The 17,021-nt window shown below is 40.5% G+C and overlaps 1 protein-coding gene and 1 long non-coding RNA gene across 11 annotated transcripts in view; one reads left to right on the top strand and one right to left on the bottom strand.

Annotated features, from left to right (window-relative positions):
• Positions 1 to 17,021, bottom strand: part of CFAP61 (cilia and flagella associated protein 61) — a 101,811-nt gene that overhangs the window by 5,358 nt on the left and 79,432 nt on the right. For all 8 annotated transcript variants that reach the window (XM_035320954.1, XM_035320956.1, XM_035320953.1 and 5 more), the window contains 2 exons: positions 16,267 to 16,358; positions 13,544 to 13,749 (listed from right to left, as the gene is read on the bottom strand). In XM_035320954.1, coding sequence (XP_035176845.1) covers positions 13,544 to 13,749; positions 16,267 to 16,358 — 298 coding nt within the window. The remainder of the gene's footprint in view (positions 1 to 13,543; positions 13,750 to 16,266; positions 16,359 to 17,021) is intronic.
• On the top strand, positions 635 to 16,639 carry LOC118163885. Of its 3 annotated transcripts, XR_004749235.1 has the most exons (4): positions 635 to 1,338; positions 10,305 to 15,304; positions 16,094 to 16,413; positions 16,446 to 16,639. It is a non-coding gene; the product is annotated as an uncharacterized LOC118163885 (long non-coding RNA). The 3 variants fall into 3 exon arrangements; XR_004749236.1 differs by having other exon boundaries at positions 16,150 to 16,639; XR_004749234.1 differs by having other exon boundaries at positions 16,094 to 16,639.

Below are 17,021 nucleotides of genomic sequence, written 5' to 3'. Positions count from 1 at the left end.
CACTTTCAGAGAACAGTGCTGTTGTCTCGAGGGAAGTTAATTCTGAAACGGCCACACTTGTGTGATGTGGCCTGTCAAAGGCAACAAGGACCTGGTGCCGACCTCTGGCAACAGTCCAGTCAGGTAAGCCAGGTGCAGCAGGCATGAGGTGTGCCGCCGACTGCACAATGTGAAAGCCAGGAAATCTTAACGATTGAACCAAAACAAAAAAGCAACACAAAGTTAAGAAAAAAAATCTAAATAATTACAGTTCTACAAGTAATTTAAAGAAAGTAATGGCAGAAGGGTGAAGACCAGCTCTGCAGACTTAGCTTATCTACTCTGATAGACTTAATCACAGAATCACAGAATCAGAATTGTAGGGGTTGGATGGGACCTCAAGAGATCATCAGGTCCAACCCCCCTGCCAAAGCAGGTTCCCTAGAGCAGGTTGCCCAGGTAGGCATCCAGATGGGCCTTGAATATCTCCAGAGAAGGAGACTCCACAACCTCCCTGGGCAGCCTGTTCCAGTGCTCCGTCACCCTCACCGTGACGTATTTATTTCGCATGTTGGTGCGGAACTTCCTGTGCTCCATTTTGTGGCCATTGCCCCTTGTTCTGTCCCCAAAAACCACTGAAAAGAGGTTGGCCAAATCCCTCTGTCTCCCACACTTCAGATATTTGTAAATATTAAAAAGATCCCCTCTCAGTCTTCTTTTCTCAAGGCTGAACAGACCCAGGTCTCTCAGTCTTTCCTCATAGGGAAAATGTTAATCATCCTTACCATTTACAGGCTTGGCATAACTGTAATACTCATACAGACCAGTTTTATCACACCATGGCAGTATTTTCCAAACTTCTGCAAGCTGGGCTTCCTTTCATGAAAATGAAACAGTGAGGCCCGAGTAGCTTCCACGCATACCATCAAAGATGTGCTTATGAAGATTGTTGCTGATTCTGTCATTTTCATATTTGGTGTTTTTCTTGGAAAATATCAGCTGAAATTCTCTCAAAAAAAATCACAAGCGGAAAGAGATACTAAGAACAGTGATGTGAATGTATCAAAAGTAGCAAAAAGAAATCAGAAACCATTTTTTTTTTATAGTTTGATTTTCTGATTTCTCTTAATTTGAAAGTCAATCTCATTAATTACAACCTAAAACTCAATGGTTTACTTTTTCATACAAGGACTGTAATAGGTTTTTAAGTATGTCCATTCCTTTTCTTGCTGATTCCACAAGGCAGATGACAGCAGAGATAACTAGTGCCACCGTGGTCAAGCCTGGGGCACATCTTGTGGATCAGGAGCATGGAGCCAACAGCTCATTAAACTACAGAGGAATAGTCGCTGCCTGCAGGTGAGTTTATCAGGTTACCAGAAGGTGTGTGCATGCTGAGACAGCCAGGCTCTAGTGCAGAACCCAGCTAAGAGAATTGAAGCTAGGGACCTCTCCAGCTGGATGCTCACAGCTGCCCCACCTGTGCTCCTAGTGACTTCTCTGCTGTGAGGCTGGGATGAGGGAGGATTCCAACAGCCCAGAGGGCAGCTGTGCACCGGTTCCTTGTGACAATGCCTTTGGAGAATCCTGCCGTAGACCACTGGCATGTTTGAACCACAGTTTTGGGTGATGTTGTCTGATGCTGTTCGTTGGTCTTCTTTTGCTATGTAAATCTTTTATGGCAACAGTAATGAAACCAAACCAAACTCCTTGCCTCCTGCTATCCCCACTCTTTCACAGAGAGTCTATGAAGTGGTTTGCATCCCTTTGTAACTTCTGGTAAATGTCTCTAGATAGGTAGGATCCATATGGATCTCTTGAAATCACATTCATGTCATAACAAAGCAGCCCATAGGTCACTAATGACCTGCCTTATGTCCTGCTCAGGTCAGAGGCACTCTGCTCAATGTTGCATCTTCCATCATCCAGTGCTGTAAGCACATGCAGTTGGTTGTCAGAGCAGCGCACATTTTTTGGGACATAAAATAAAGCAGTCACTGGTAAGCTCATCTCCTGTGAATCTGTGATTAAAGATTTTGTTTTTCTCCAAAGCTTCCCACACTTAGTGATGAAGTGTGAGAACAACTGGTCTTACCACTAAAGACTGAGGGCAAAGAGGCATTAAGCACCTCAGCCTTTTCCTCATCTCTTGTCACTAAGTTCCACCCCTCCCGCCCATCCAGTAAAGGATGGAGATTCTCCTTAGACCTCCTTTTCATGTTTATGTATTTATAAAAACATTATCTTCAACAGCAGTAGCCAGATTGAGCTTCAGATGAGCTTTGGCCTTTCTAATTTTGTCCCTGCAAAGCCTCGCAACATCCTTATAGTCCTCCTGAGTGGCCCACCCTCTTTTCCAAAGGTCATAAACCCTATTTTTCTTCCTAAGCTCTAGCCACAACTCTCTGTTCAGCCAGGCCAGTCTTCAGCACCGGTTTGTCTTTGGGCACATGGGGACGGTCTGCTCCCAAGCCTTTAAGATTTCCTCCTTGAAGAGTGCCCAGCCTTCCTGGACTCCTCTGCCCTTCAGGACTGCCTCCCAAGGGACTCTGCCAACCAGTGTCCTGAACAGCTCAAAGTCTGCCCTGCGGAAGTCCAAGGTAGCAGTTTTACTGATCCCCCTCCTGACTTTGCCAAGAGTGGAGAACTCTACCATTTCGTGGTCACTCTGCCCAAGACAGCTCCTGACAACCACATCTCCCACCAGTCCTTCTCTGTTTGTGAACAGCAGGTCTAGCGGGGCACCTCCCCTGGTAGGCTCACTAACTAGCTGTGTCAGGAAGCTGTCTTCCACGCCCTCCAGGAACCTCCTAGACTGCTTCCTCTGAGCTGTATTGTATTTCCAGGATATGTCTGGGAAGAAGTCCCCCACTAGAACAAGTGCTGGCGATTGCATGACTTCTGCCAGCTGCTTGTAAAACGCCTCATCTGTCTCCTCATCCTGGTTTGGCAGTCTATAACAGATCCCCACCAGGACGCTTGCCTTGTTGGCCTTCCTACTGATCCTAACCCATAGGGATTCAACCTTAGCATTCCCAGCCTCGAGTTCTGCAACATCAAAACACTCTCTAATATAGAGAGCCACACCACCACACCTTCTATGCTGTCTGTCCCTTCTGAAGAGCCTATAGCCATCCATTGCAGCACTCCAGTCATGGGAGTGGTCCCACCACATTTCAGTGATGGCAATAGCTTGCCTGCCACGATGGCTTCCAGCTCCTCCTGTTTGTTGCCCATGCTGCGTGCATTAATGTAGATGCACTTCAGTTGGGCCATTGCCCTATCCCCCAGCCCTGATATTGTTCCCTCAGGCTCATCTCTAATGAGCCTCATTTCATCCCCGTCCCATTTCTTACCTAGTTTAAAGCCCTCTCAATGAGCCCTGCCAGCTCCAATTTGATCAATTCTCAAATATTCAGCCTTCAAAATATTCAAAGTAATTTCTTAACACATTTAGATTCTTCAAACTTGAAATGGATATTTTTAATACTCAATTACAAAAATACTGTGATTCCAGTGGAAGATATAGAATATTTGTAGCTATACTTTGCATAAGTGGACCAGAAATCAGAGAGTAGAAATTCAGTTGCTGACAATATAGATACCATAAACACTGAGCATTTCCTACTATACATCAACTGACCAGTAATTTGGAAAGACAGCTTGTATATGTAAGTAAAAATCAAGACCAACTTGTGCTAACTCCCATAATGCAGCACTTGAAAACATTGTTCTTAATCACAGAAAAACATAAAATGTTCTCTGGTTTGCCGTTTCTTAAAATTCACTTAAAATTGCTGAACAATCAAGCACAAGTTTGAACAATGGCATGCTAATAGTAAGAATGCTATTTAACTCCTTGCTCTATAGTTCCACTCACTGAACACCCATTTGCCAAAGCATTTGAGTTACCCCTGTTGAATTCATTAATCTGGGACTGTTACTGCTCGGACCCAGTAATTAGTGAAATCAGTAGTTTTATGGACAATGAGTCTGGATCTATGATTTACTTTGTTGGGCATATTTACAAAATAGTGATGCAGCTCATTAACTTATAGGCTGATGATTCATTTGTCCTTTTTGGTAAGTAAATCATAGACAGGAAGCCTGTGTTTTTTATTACTTTTAACAGAAGCAGTAAAGCCTTCCATTTGGAAGACAACTGTTTTAAAACCTCTGGTTTATCGAACCCTTTTGTCTGCAGCTGAAAGAGCAAAAAGCAGTGCAGTGTAACAAATCTCACAGTTGTTGCTCAAGAAAAATGGCCACTGACTCCAGCATTTGTAGTGGACAAGGCTCAGCCCCCAATCAAAACAAAGACAAAATCAAAACAAAACAACAATGACAAAAACAAACAACACATGCAAACAAACATCACACTGGGGCTACTGCAGAGACATGGTGACTTCAGTGGGTCACAGTTTACAGTGTTTACTGCTTGCCAGCACCTTCACTTTCCAAAGGCCAGTTATCTATCATGACTGATAAATCACTTCTGTTTTCTGCATTTTTAATATCCAGGAAATATTACAATAAAGTTCATTACCTGGAGGCAACGTCAGAAAACAAATCTTAGCAGCATTTGCTTCCTGTTGAAATGCTGCAGTCCTAATTCTCAGTAACCAAAAAGAGATATTCTCCATTATTTCAGCACTGGGAATTGGTGTCCAGTGCTTATTTTACTAGATAGCAGCAGTTATTGTGTATCTCATTGTCACTAAATGCTACTCTTTAAATCTTCTAAACTCTGTGCCTTTTAGAACTGATATAAAAACATTGCTGTCTGTTCTTTCTACAGGAAAATTATAGGTGACCCTCAGGTAAGGTTTATTGCATTTTTTTCAAGTAAGACTATTTCACATGTAATGTATTATGAAAAACAATTAAAAGGGAATTAAATCTGACTCACAAAATCAACAAATATGCTGTGTGGAGTGGTATGATTGCTTTTCTGTAATTACTTGCTTATGAATTCAGAGTTCCATCATTCATAATGGTTTGCATAATTATTAATATGAATCAGCAATGTTTGACTGCAAATTAGTGTGGTAATACTTAGCTGACTGGCCTTTACTTACTAATTTGGACATGGGGTTTCTTAGTAACATAGCTCTTCATTAGTAAGTTAGCTGCTTCTTAAAACTACATTAATATATAAAAACTGAAAGTCACCTAAAGGGCTCTACCATTTGTATTGATTTGCTGTGAAAGTACAGCTTTACCAGGGTACCTTGGGGTTAGCATTTAATTCTAGTAAGGAAAATAGATGTTAGTGCTTTGATATCCCTTCATGCGTTCCTTTTTGCTTCGCTCTCTCTTCATAAAAAGCACACAATTTGTCTTCTAATTAGGCTGCAAAGTGTACTGAGTAGCATTAGTCCCTCTCAGCCATGCTCACTACCTGCCACATTTCCTTTCTGTTTTTTTTTTTTTTTTTTTTTTTTTTTTCATGCCTGCAGAAAATAAGTCTCACTGTCTGCATGATGAACAAAAGCCTAAGGTGGAATCCCTTAAATATAACTGCAGTGTGCTAATGTATGGGACCCAGCACATCCTGGACAGCACTGCAGTCTAGTTTTTCTCTTAATGAGCAATCATGCTCCATTTTTGAAAGTCTGTTTTAAAACCAGCTTTTGTATGTAGAATGTATTTCTTGTTTAATCACTTATACAGGCTACATGTAATAAATGTTTATCGGTAACTAGTCCTTTAAAAAATAATACTGAAAACATCAAATGTTCTTTTTCCTAATTTTTCTATTATGCTGTGAGATTCATTAGAGCTGTGTCATTAAACAATCCAGTGTGGCATTTCTACTTAAACTCTCATTAAATGACACTAATTAATACATCACTTTTAGCCTAAATTACATAGTATTATGATGTGTAAATTGAATTTAAGCAGAAAAGGCCAAACGGTTACTTTGAAAGAAGCAAATGTTTATACTGCTCAAAATATTTAAGCATTTAGCCTGAACATCTAGTACAAAAGTGAGAATAAATGAGCATGTTTGAAGAGAACAGCTACAGAAACATCCAGTGGTATTATCCGCTTTTATAGTTTGTGGGCAGAATTTTCCAAAGCTCCTTAGTGAATGGCAACTTGACCCCCTTCATTCTTTGCTGTTGTGTGTTTGGGACCTTCTGTCCTATTGCATATCAGTAAGACTTAGGTTCCTGCATCAGGAAATTTTTTTGGTAAAAAAAATAAATAAATTAGACTTTATTAGGCACAGGGCGTTACACAAGATTTAGGTACTTATGCCAATGGGGGTACCTCAGAAACTTCTACATGGTTACTGGGTAACCTTGCAAGGCTTTTCTCCTAAACATCTGGTTGTGGAGTTGCCCAGAAGTACATCTCTCTAACCATGACTGAGCAGCAGAGTCTAAAGTCGACATATATAATAGAGTAACATCTGAATCTCCAGGTGTTCCCCTCAAAATAGGAAGCAGGAATTGACTAACTACTTCTCAACACACACTCAGAAATTATTTGGTGCCTTTTTGTTCCTCCCCTAATCAAAACAAGAAAAAAATACTTCTGAGAATCCTTCCTGTTGTTTTCTTCTCATTTTCTGAATAAGGGCAATCCTTATTTTAAATCAACTAATGCAAAATTTCAGCACTTATCTAGAACTGTTTTTACTATTTGAATCTCAAAGGCTTTGTCTACATCAGCAAACAGTTCAGACAGGTGGAGTGGACTTGACACTCCCGCTAGACGTGTTTCAGGGTTTTATTCTGATTGCTCTCTCTTGGGCCAACTGCCGTGTGGTCCCACGGGCAGGACACCAGCATGCAGTGCATTGTGCTAGTTCGTTTCTTCCACAAGGCCTGTGTGCACCGAGATGGCTCCAGGATGCAAACCGAAGCCTAGTGAGTACAGATGGCTAAAACACATTTCTGGTAAGAGCTAAATATAAATGCAGTATAAATAGAGCACTTTGTACTCTGTGTTATGTGTGATTCAAGCACTTTGCCACATCATGCATTAGTCTATCACCATGCTTTACAAACTGTTAAGTACCAGAAGCGCTTCTCATACAGCATCTTCCTAACTTCAGCATTACACCAAGAGTAAACTCTGAATAGGCCCAAGAAGAAACTTTAGAAGGGGATGGCTGATCAACACATTTCAGAGGGTGCCTTTTAGAAACTGGTCAGCATAACGGTGTGCCTCTGACAGGATTCCTCATCACTGTCAGCCCAAATCCATGCTGTTTGTCCCAGCACTGCTGCCTTTCCTGCTCTTGCTGTCATACGATAGTGGTGCTCCTTTGTCTTGTCATCAGCATTACTGCCTCATTAGCAGGATGCGACCAGCATCTTCTGCAGGTCATGTCTGAAAACAAGTTCATTAATGCAGTATTACAACATCCCAAGTAAGAAAAGCACTCACACCTAATTTGATAAATAAGCTAGTTAAGTATTTTAGAAACTAGTGGGCCAGATTTTTATGCATTATGTTTGTAAATTTGGTTTTCATTAATGCCAAATGAAGCCTGTATGAAGCACTTCTCTCCCATATTAAAGGCATGATGCCAGTGAGCATCCATTTGGTTGCCAAGTACCAAGAGACCCCTGTAATTATCTGTTCTGTACTCAAGATGCAGCAGAGGGAGATTCCACCGCTCTGTAGACACGTTCCATAACTTGGCAACTGCCTTACAGTTGCCTTCACCTCAGGAGCATACAAAAGGGTGCAACTGGCCAGTTACATTCACAATCCTTTGTGAAGCAGTGTGGAGCACTGATGACCAAAACCAAATGCACAAGCTTAAAAGAAAAAGTATTTCAGGCCTCTCTCACCACCTGCCTCTTTTATCTGCTGCTATAGGAATGGGAAGGATTTTAAGGCTTTCAGCGAGCACCAGAGACCTCTGAGAGAAGGGAAGGAGTGTGGTGGAGGGAGTGCTTCATGTTACACCTGCTGGGATTTGCTTTCTTTTCCATTCAAGAAAAATCTTCCCTGTCGGGAAGAGCCTCACTCTTAGGTACTTAAATTCCATTTGAGCCTTTTCAAGATGCAAGCTTACACGAAATCAATAAAAACTGCAGAAATTCCTTCCTGAAGTGGATTCCAAATCTAGGTAGTAACATTGTGAAACATCCAAGTGACACGAAAAGAATGTACACAAAATCCTTGGCTTCAGGATAGTATCTGTGGTTCCTAAGGCTGTGTCTGCCTGATGTCTTACAGCAGCATCTGAAGACCTCTCTGCCCAGGAACGTGGTGGCCAAAGGCCCAGATGGAGTGAGTGCGCTGGCCGTGGCCGCACCAGGCAGACAGAAGAGTGACCATTGCTGATGCGATGCTGGCTTCTGGGAGCACAACGACAAGTGAGAATGAGACTCTTTGCTCAGTCAGGGACTGTTGCCTGTCTAAGTCCCTGACAACTTGCCCGGCAGACCTTGGCATCCTGTAAAACAGCCAGAGGAATGAAGTACATCCCCTCATGGCGCAGGCAGAAGAGACAGCTGTCTGACTGGTTGTGACCATATTTTGGCTTAACAGCCTATTTCCTCAGCTGTTGTTTGCATAGGTAGAAACAAAAACATTGGCTCCTAATTTCTTGTTTAGCTAAGTAACGGACTGGGCCACTCAGATGCTACTCTAAATTAAGCTGGAGTACCTAACACATGGTAGGATCAGGCTGCAGGAGCTTAACTGTAGGCAATTATTTTTGAAAAACCTGGTATCTGTTGTTATCACATTAATATCTATGTCACTGGGATCACAGCTAAGGCAGCTGGGCATTCTGAGGAGCATTCAGTTTAACTCTGCAGTTGCAAAGTTGCACTGAGACTTCCTTTAAGGATGCCAACAGTACCTGTCTGCTAAAGAAGGAGAAAGGAAACTTGAAAAATCATTAGTTCGATCAGATTCAGTTAGACCAGCCAACACAAAGCTAAAAGCATTGTTTTCCTTAATAATAATAATAATTCAAAAGCATTTGAGACTTCCAGTGAGCTATCAAAGTACTGTCAGGCAGAGGAGGAGTATTCAGCTCACTAAAAGATAACAGACTCTCAAGTGCCCTAGCACATTTCTTAGCCGTGGGACCAAGGAAATATAGTTACACAATTTTATGCTGTTTTTGTTTGTTTGTTTTGTTTTCAGTTATTGCTCACCAGGTTTGTAAATTTGCCAACTTGAAGTCTTAGAGGCTTCTTTTAGAGGCAGCTTTTAATCATGCTGAACTCATACTGAAGTCAATGGAACTATTCCCTCCACACAATGAAACTTTATTTATTTCATTATTACCTTTGGTGGCAGTTTCGTATGTGCAACCGGAAGGGGTTACTTCTTCAAGTTAGCTGAATCTTGAGGGCCTGTCACTAATGCTAATTTGAAAATGGCACTGGCCCATTACAGCCAGGAAATCCAGTATCATGGGGTTAACCTTCAGCCTTTATACCAAACACAAATCATCAAGAAAATTCATTGCTAGGTGCAGTCTCTAATTATTTAAAAGACAATTTGCATGCTACACAGAAATAAATTGGCTCCCAGGTGACAGCTGTTCTACTGTGTCCGTTCCTGGAACTAGATGCCATGCCGTGAAATCTAAATGCAGAGCAAAAGATTAAAGCAATGTACTTTCTTGCCTTATAAGAAGGCCTTTCCCAAAATACAGGCATAAAGAAAGGATGAAGGGAATGAATGTTTCAAACCAGCAAGTTTATAAGCTTAACTAACAAACTGCAACATTTTCAGTCTACTTTTTTTTTTTTTTTTTTTTTTTTTCCCCCCCACTAAGGGGAAAAAGCACTTCACAACTTGCTAGAAAATGCTGCAAGTGTGTTTAGGTGTAATGTGTAGTAGTTTAAAAGGATTTTTTTTTTTTCCAACAAGAGAAATTTAGCCTTAACATCAGGTTTGCACTCACCCAGTACTGTGAGATCATTACAGACCATATGAACATCACCTAAACCAGTTCTTCTTTCTATCCCACACAGAGAAATCACTGATCACATTTTCATATTCCTTACCAAAGGAAGACCAGATGCCACTTTTCACCTGCATATAAGCCTCAAGACAATCTTCATCCCACAAGAGATGCCAAAATATTTTTCAATTTCATGGTTTTCTAATGGATAGTCTTCTAATGGCTAGGTTTAACATTGTATATTGTTGCACATTGTATACATACATGTACACTCTAAGACTACATTGTATTCCCAGCCTTTTTCCATCGCTGCACTTCCTCCTGAAGGAAGCAATTTCCTGTGCTGGTGTGCTTTGCACTAGGACTGCTACATGGAGCTTACAGGCAGTTTGCTTCCTCTTCTCACTGTCTTCTCTCTTCCTTTTCTCACTAGCCCTTTCACTCTGCTTTGGCAACCTTTGTTTCAGCATCACTACTTAAGAAGAGCTGAAGAGATGTGATGAGGACTGATGAGCAGTGTTCCCCTGTGTGGCACACCTGTGATCCTGGCCAGACCACCCGGATATGCAGGCTGTGGTGGTGCCTGTGAGTATGTGGGTGCGAGAGGGCCCTGACCTTGCACAGCTTCAGAACCTGGTAGGCTCCCAGCAGTTTTGGCCAATAAACAGCCCTGACAAAGACCAGCTACGATGCAAATAGTTTTCTGCAAGAGCTGATGACTCCCCCATTGACTGTCTGTGCTGGCATCAGATAAAGCTGCCCTTCTTATTCTTCTGATGTTGCCTGGCCTACCTCATCCTATTAACAGATCATCACTGGGATCTTCATCTCTCTTGAGATTTTTTTAAATCTCTGTGGATGTTTAGAACTTGATCTTGCTTGTAATCCCTGATGAGCTTGCACTGTGTGTAGGGATCCTGTCACCATCATGACAGCAAGGGAGGCTAATACACACTTAATTGCTTTCATGAAGAAATAAGCTGTCCATTTGGAAAGATAATGTCTCATCTCTTTAAAATCTGTGTGCGTGGCTATCAGGAGTGCAGACAGGTGCAGCTGCACCGAGGTCCTTGGGCTGGGCTACACACCCAATGCACAGTAACACAGTGAAAGGGCACAAATGCTGGTTTTGTCAAGGTCAGGAAAACACTGCTAACTGTGTTGCAGACAAAAATCCCAACGCAAAATGACATATTCTTCAAGATGTTGATGCTGGTGTGGAACTTGCTAGTGCATATAACTACTGACACTAACCACATCTGGGCAAACAGCACAGGCGTGTCTGACAATGCTTGTGGTTCACAGAAAAAGATTAGTTCACAGCTGCGTTTGCATATTGTAGCACCATGAACAAGGCTGATGATACCTTGCCACAACCTGAGTTTCTTCCAGTGCTCAAAATGTATTAGCTGATCAGCTGTGAGAAGAAAATTTTCTGCCGTCTTGGCCTTTATCTCATACAATTGTGTCATCCACCTTCAGTTTCTACTTAACACCTGCTGACAGTATACTGTTTATGTGAACTTTACATTTGCTGGGTGCCATTCCTCTCTTGGAAAACAAACCCAACCTTTTCTATAAATCAATATGCCTCCCAGCAGAGGCATATTGGATCTCCTGAAGTGAAGTCTGTAAAGAAGCATTTTTGTCCAAGAAACTTTTAAAACCCACAGTTAAAGTTTGAGTTCATCCCATCTTCCTGTAAAAGATGGGGAATAACAAAGAATGAGGAGTCAGACTCTGACATGTTTAGAATGAGGAGAGACTGCAGAAAGAGGAGTGCAAAACATCCGTCAGAAGAAAGAGAGATGCACATCCAGCTGCGGTGACGCACCGAGTCCTTTTCAGGGGAGCTCACCCTTTTGAGATGACAGCTGATACCACTATTCTCAAGACATGGCATACAACAAACCAATCTTTTGTCATTAAGTGGAAGGCTTGACTGGATTCCCTCCCTCCCCCATTTCAGCAGACATTCTCATTTCTCTGTCCTCAGCCACATACAATGCCTTATCCATATTCCAGTGAAGCTTTTTGACACTGAACCAGCAGAAGTGCAAAAGCTAGAGAAAGAGGTACAGGAATTCAGAGACTCATAAGTCCCTTTCTCAAGATACTAGGTGCTTCATTCCTACAGAGGAGTGCAACTACCAGCACAGTCAATGCAATTTAGACACAGAGGACTATGCCATTAAAACTACATATTTCTAGTTTGTTTTGGACTAGCAGACTTCTGTCATCACACAAAACTTCTCTTGGACCACAGCGCATACTTTACATCAAACTTTTACTAAATGTCATCTAAATAATATTGTTTAATCTGACAGCTTTACTGTCATTTATGCCTTTCTTCAAATCAGTTACAAATATAACCAAATCATGCCTAAAGACTTTGAAGGCACCACTGTCAGCTTTGTATCATGATGAAAATTTACCATTTGTTTCTGTGCTTGGTTGTCTCCAAACCAGTTGATGTAAGGCCGTACTTTAGTTACACTGTACCTGTGACAATTCTTGGTCCCAAGCCATCACTTGTGAGGGATTTTTTTTTTTTTTTAAATCAAAATAAGATGTATCAGGAAGTTTTAATTACATGCTCAAAGAATTCTATCACATGAATGAAACTCAGGAAATTTTTTGCCATGCCTGAACTCAAAAGCACTTATTTTAGCTGAGGCATAAGGGATAAACCAAGTCAGTGCTTTTAGTCCATGTAACTTTTTTAGATATTAAGTTCTGCAGTAGTTGCAGAAGATTAAAGATATGTTAGATCTAATTTTTCAAACACCCCCCTTTTTCCAAAACAACTTCTTTAATGTTTGTGTTTTCAAAAGCAATGAGAATGTCTTTCAGAGAAGACAGGACATAGATCTTAGCTAGAAATAGCCAGGCTCTTCAGTGTCTCCCATTGAGTCTCAGTCCTTGCCCCAAAACACCTAGTCCCCAAGACTGCCCTGCACTTGCTCAGGCACAGCTGGTGGAGGGGAGCACCTCAGAAAATCTGCAAGACCTGTTTCACTGCTGCAAACTGCTTTGGAGGCTTGCAAGCTGGATGGGGAATGTCCACTAAGCATGCAGACTCCTGACACAGCTTTCAGCTATAAAATTAGGTTAAAGTAACTCCCTATATTCATTTAGACAGACAACAGTCTACAGGATAAATTCTAGGATTTGTTTTATTATCAGCTGACAGGCAAGCTAAGCAGTGTGACTAACATCATGTGTGATTTAAAACCTCCCTAGAAAACTTTGGATAAAAATTTGATTTGAAGTGATTAAAACACTGACTTTTAATTTTGACTTCTGAATATGAATCTTGAGTTAAAAAATAAAAAAGGATTCTTCTTAGAATCCTCTAAGACTCAGCTTAATGAGTTAAGCCTACTGACTGTTCTAAGCAAATGTTATAATGATTCTGAAATGCTCTTTCAGATGAAAGCTGTTCAAGTAAACCACTGCTCCTTCTCTAAATAAATCTGAGAGAGACAGTTCTTTCCAGGAATCTCTTCAGGGCTTGCATTGCTACTGATAATTTTGCCAAGTAGTTGAAAATATATATTTTTTATCTATCTTGAGCTCTAAGAGAAAACAGCTAGAAGATAAACCATAGGAAAAGAAAACTATAATTCATCCTGAACATAAATTTCATGCACAATATTGAATTCATCTTACCTGTAAAGGTCTGTAATCTGCCCTTCATTCCAGCGATAATGAAGATCATTAAGAAGACGTTCATGCTGTCCATACAAGCAAATATAGTTGGACACAGGAAAGGGTGTCTTTGAAAAGCAGGTGATGCTATCTACCATACTGTATTTGTTGATATGCATTCTAAAATAATTCCCATGTCTTGCCTTTCCAGTTATAATTTCTATACCCTGTAACACAAAATAAAAGGCAAACTGTGCATATGGTAAGAACACCTGACCTGGCATACATACAGGATCTGCTAGGGTTTCCTATTTGATATTTACCATTTCTTAAAATCCAGAAACATTTTTAACCAAGAATATCCATTCCTGGTACCACAGTTTATACAAGATGCCATCATCTGGGCACAAAGATTTGCTCTGTGATTTGGACCTTGGTTAACTGCACAGAAACTGTGAAGCATATGACTGTGAGCACGGCATAGGCTTCGGTTGCCCAAGCCCAAGTGACACGTGAGTCACCTAAGGGCATCTGGGACATCCAAACTGGGCTGGCAGTTATGACAAAGGAACCATGGGAGACCTGTGACCTTATGGAGCAGCAGCTGGAGGTCGGAGGGGATGACCTGGGGCATCTCAAACACAAGATCGCTCTGTTTAGGCAAAATTGAACCCTGTTCATCCTTGTATTCTATACAGTGTCCATACTATTGCATACACATGGCATAACTTACTATAAGATATCTTGATGAACAAAGAACACACTAGTATACCTACACTCTCCAGGTTTGTAAGTATATATACATACATATTTATTTATATGGATATACAAGCAGTATATGCACAGTCCGTATTTATGGTGCATTGTAGAAGCTATATGACAATAGGCAGAGAGTTGATATTAACACATTAATCAGTTACAAACAGGCTTCAGTGTTACAACCCACAGATTTATCACGTCAATCATTCTGTAGTAGTCCGAGGTATGATGTGTACGAACAGCCTTCCAACAACAAAATTACCACCAAGAAGGACCCTGTCTTCAAATTTTATAAATGGCTATGCACTCGATGGTTGTCTGCAACTGCAGGAGGCTGGGCTTGATCTCTTTGGATGTTACCTTGAATTACAATTACTTTAAAATATATGCATATACATACATGACATAAATATATATATGCATATATATACACACACGCGCGCAAATATATACATATGATTTAGAATTGTTCTCAGTGACACCCTCTTGCTAGTATAAACAGGGCTGTCGACTATTGCTTACATTATCACTATCAATAAAAAAATAATAGTGTTGGATGTTGATGCTCAAACTGCAGCATTTAGTTTCAGCTAGTTAAATTAATTACTTAATACAAGACAAAAATGTAAAAATGTGTTTCAGACCTCACAGTGGGATGATCAAATAGCTTGAAGCTATTTTTTAAAGCTGTATTCATGTTCCCATTTTATATATCATTAAAACCTGTTGCTAGGCTACAGTCACCTTTGTAACTTCCACATCCCTCAGTTAACACATTTCACTAGCGGCTCGTACTACTTTCCTAGGAAATTCTTTTCGGATTTTCCTTAAGTTTGTGGAGTGGCTTTAAAGATGTTATCTTTTCAGACAATGGGGAGTCAAAGTTGCAGCAAAAGAATTCTTATCATGTTCTAGCAATTTGGAGTGACAAAATCAAATTTTCTCTCTCTGATAGTCCTTTTTGCCTCTCAGTATGTGCTGCTTTGGACAGCTCATCCTGGATCTGAAAAGCTGGAAAACAAGGTGAACCATGCTTTGATTTCCTTCCCCCTCTAAAGCATGGATTCCCATTTTAAAACAACATTTATTTCTATGGACCATTGCTACCTGAGTTTTAAAATGAACACTGAAGTAGTCTTTGAGCAAACACTCTACCTCATCTACAAGAATGGCCTTGATGTAGAAATCGCTGAGGAAAAAGGTACAATGTATACGAAACTGAAGCTTGAATAGGTGCACAGTCCTTTCTGGCTTTAAAATACATTAATCTAGTCTTCAAGTGGCTCCACGTTTGTGTCATGGGAGAATCTTCCACATAGCCTAACTGCACGAAGTGCTTCCCTCTTTCCCACTCAGAGAAAGAAGACTCTCATGGTTGTAGGACTGGCTGTTTTCTAGAAGCAAGGTACACACCATCCCTTCCAGGATATATTATTTTCCTTCTAGTCTAGAAATCAACTGAATTTCACTGATAGACTATGACATTTTATCATCTGTATGCATTTATGGCACCTTATTACAGAGGAAAGAGGGTAAGAGCTAAGGCTGAAAGCACATTTCAGTAAAATCCAGATAATGCTATCCTATCTCTTCTTTATAACAAAAGTACATTTTTGGAGAAAGCCAAATATCAGAAAGTATGGTAACGAATATCTAAGAGGTTCAGTTCGTAATAATTCATACTGTTATAATTCACCAGCTGCACCTGATTTATATGATGCACACAGACTTATCAGACTCTGGATTTACGACACGAATCTGGTGGCAAATACCACCACTACCTTGATGTTCTGTGTATTACCTATGTGGTAGGAACTTCAAAAGCAACATATTCCATGTGACTGAGAAAATGACTTGTGTCTCTCTAGAGAATTAAGCAAAAAGAAGGCCATCCTGAAAAAGAGAGCACTGAGGAAAAGCAAACATGTTATCTTCCCAACAGAGGAAAAAAAAAACACAAGGAAAAGTTAAATAACATAACTTACATGGTCAGACAGTGCAAGCTCTACATCCAAGTGGCTGGGGATTTCTGGTTTGGAAATATGCAAGTAATTACAACCTCTGGGAAGAACACCTCCTGCCATAAATGAAAATATGAGATTTATTCACTCATACACAGAAAAGAAAATAAAGTGTCTGTTTACCCTCCTTTTCCCAGAATGAGTGTCTGTTTACCCTCCTTTTCCCAGAATGTTTATTATTTTTTTAACTAAGAGTCTAAAGAGGAAAATTTATTTTGTTGTTGTGGCTTCATGTTCTTTGGTACTGTTATATGTATTGGTACAGCAGCCACATCTTGAAAAGTTCTGATCGTGACTGTAATATAAATAAAAACACAACTTGGTCCATTACTAGCAAGAATCTTCAGTGTAAGCTTTTTTTTTTTCTTTTTTTTTCCTTCTTCTTTTTTTTTTTTTCCTTCCTCCCAACTCCTAGACAAGTCTACAGAACTAAAGACAAATGAGGAATGGCAAATATTAGGGTATATGGTATATTTCACATGTAATTCTTGTAAATAGTGCATCCCATCTGAGATACCTCTCAGTAGACAGCATCAGTCATGTTCTGGATGCTCCTGTTTCTCTCACTTGAAAATAGAGGGAATCAAGCATAGGTTAGACAAAGCTTTTTAAATATCTTGAGCTAGGTGGTGACAACGGGAAATGAATCCTTGCACGAATGCAAGCAGAATTACTCTCTCCACTGACTGTACAGGGAGCTTTGATGACTTTACTGCCAT

The sequence above is a fragment of the Oxyura jamaicensis genome, chromosome 3, assembly GCF_011077185.1.
Source record: "Oxyura jamaicensis isolate SHBP4307 breed ruddy duck chromosome 3, BPBGC_Ojam_1.0, whole genome shotgun sequence".
NCBI lineage: Eukaryota > Metazoa > Chordata > Aves > Anseriformes > Anatidae > Oxyura > Oxyura jamaicensis.
This window is presented reverse-complemented; position numbering and strand designations above follow the sequence as displayed.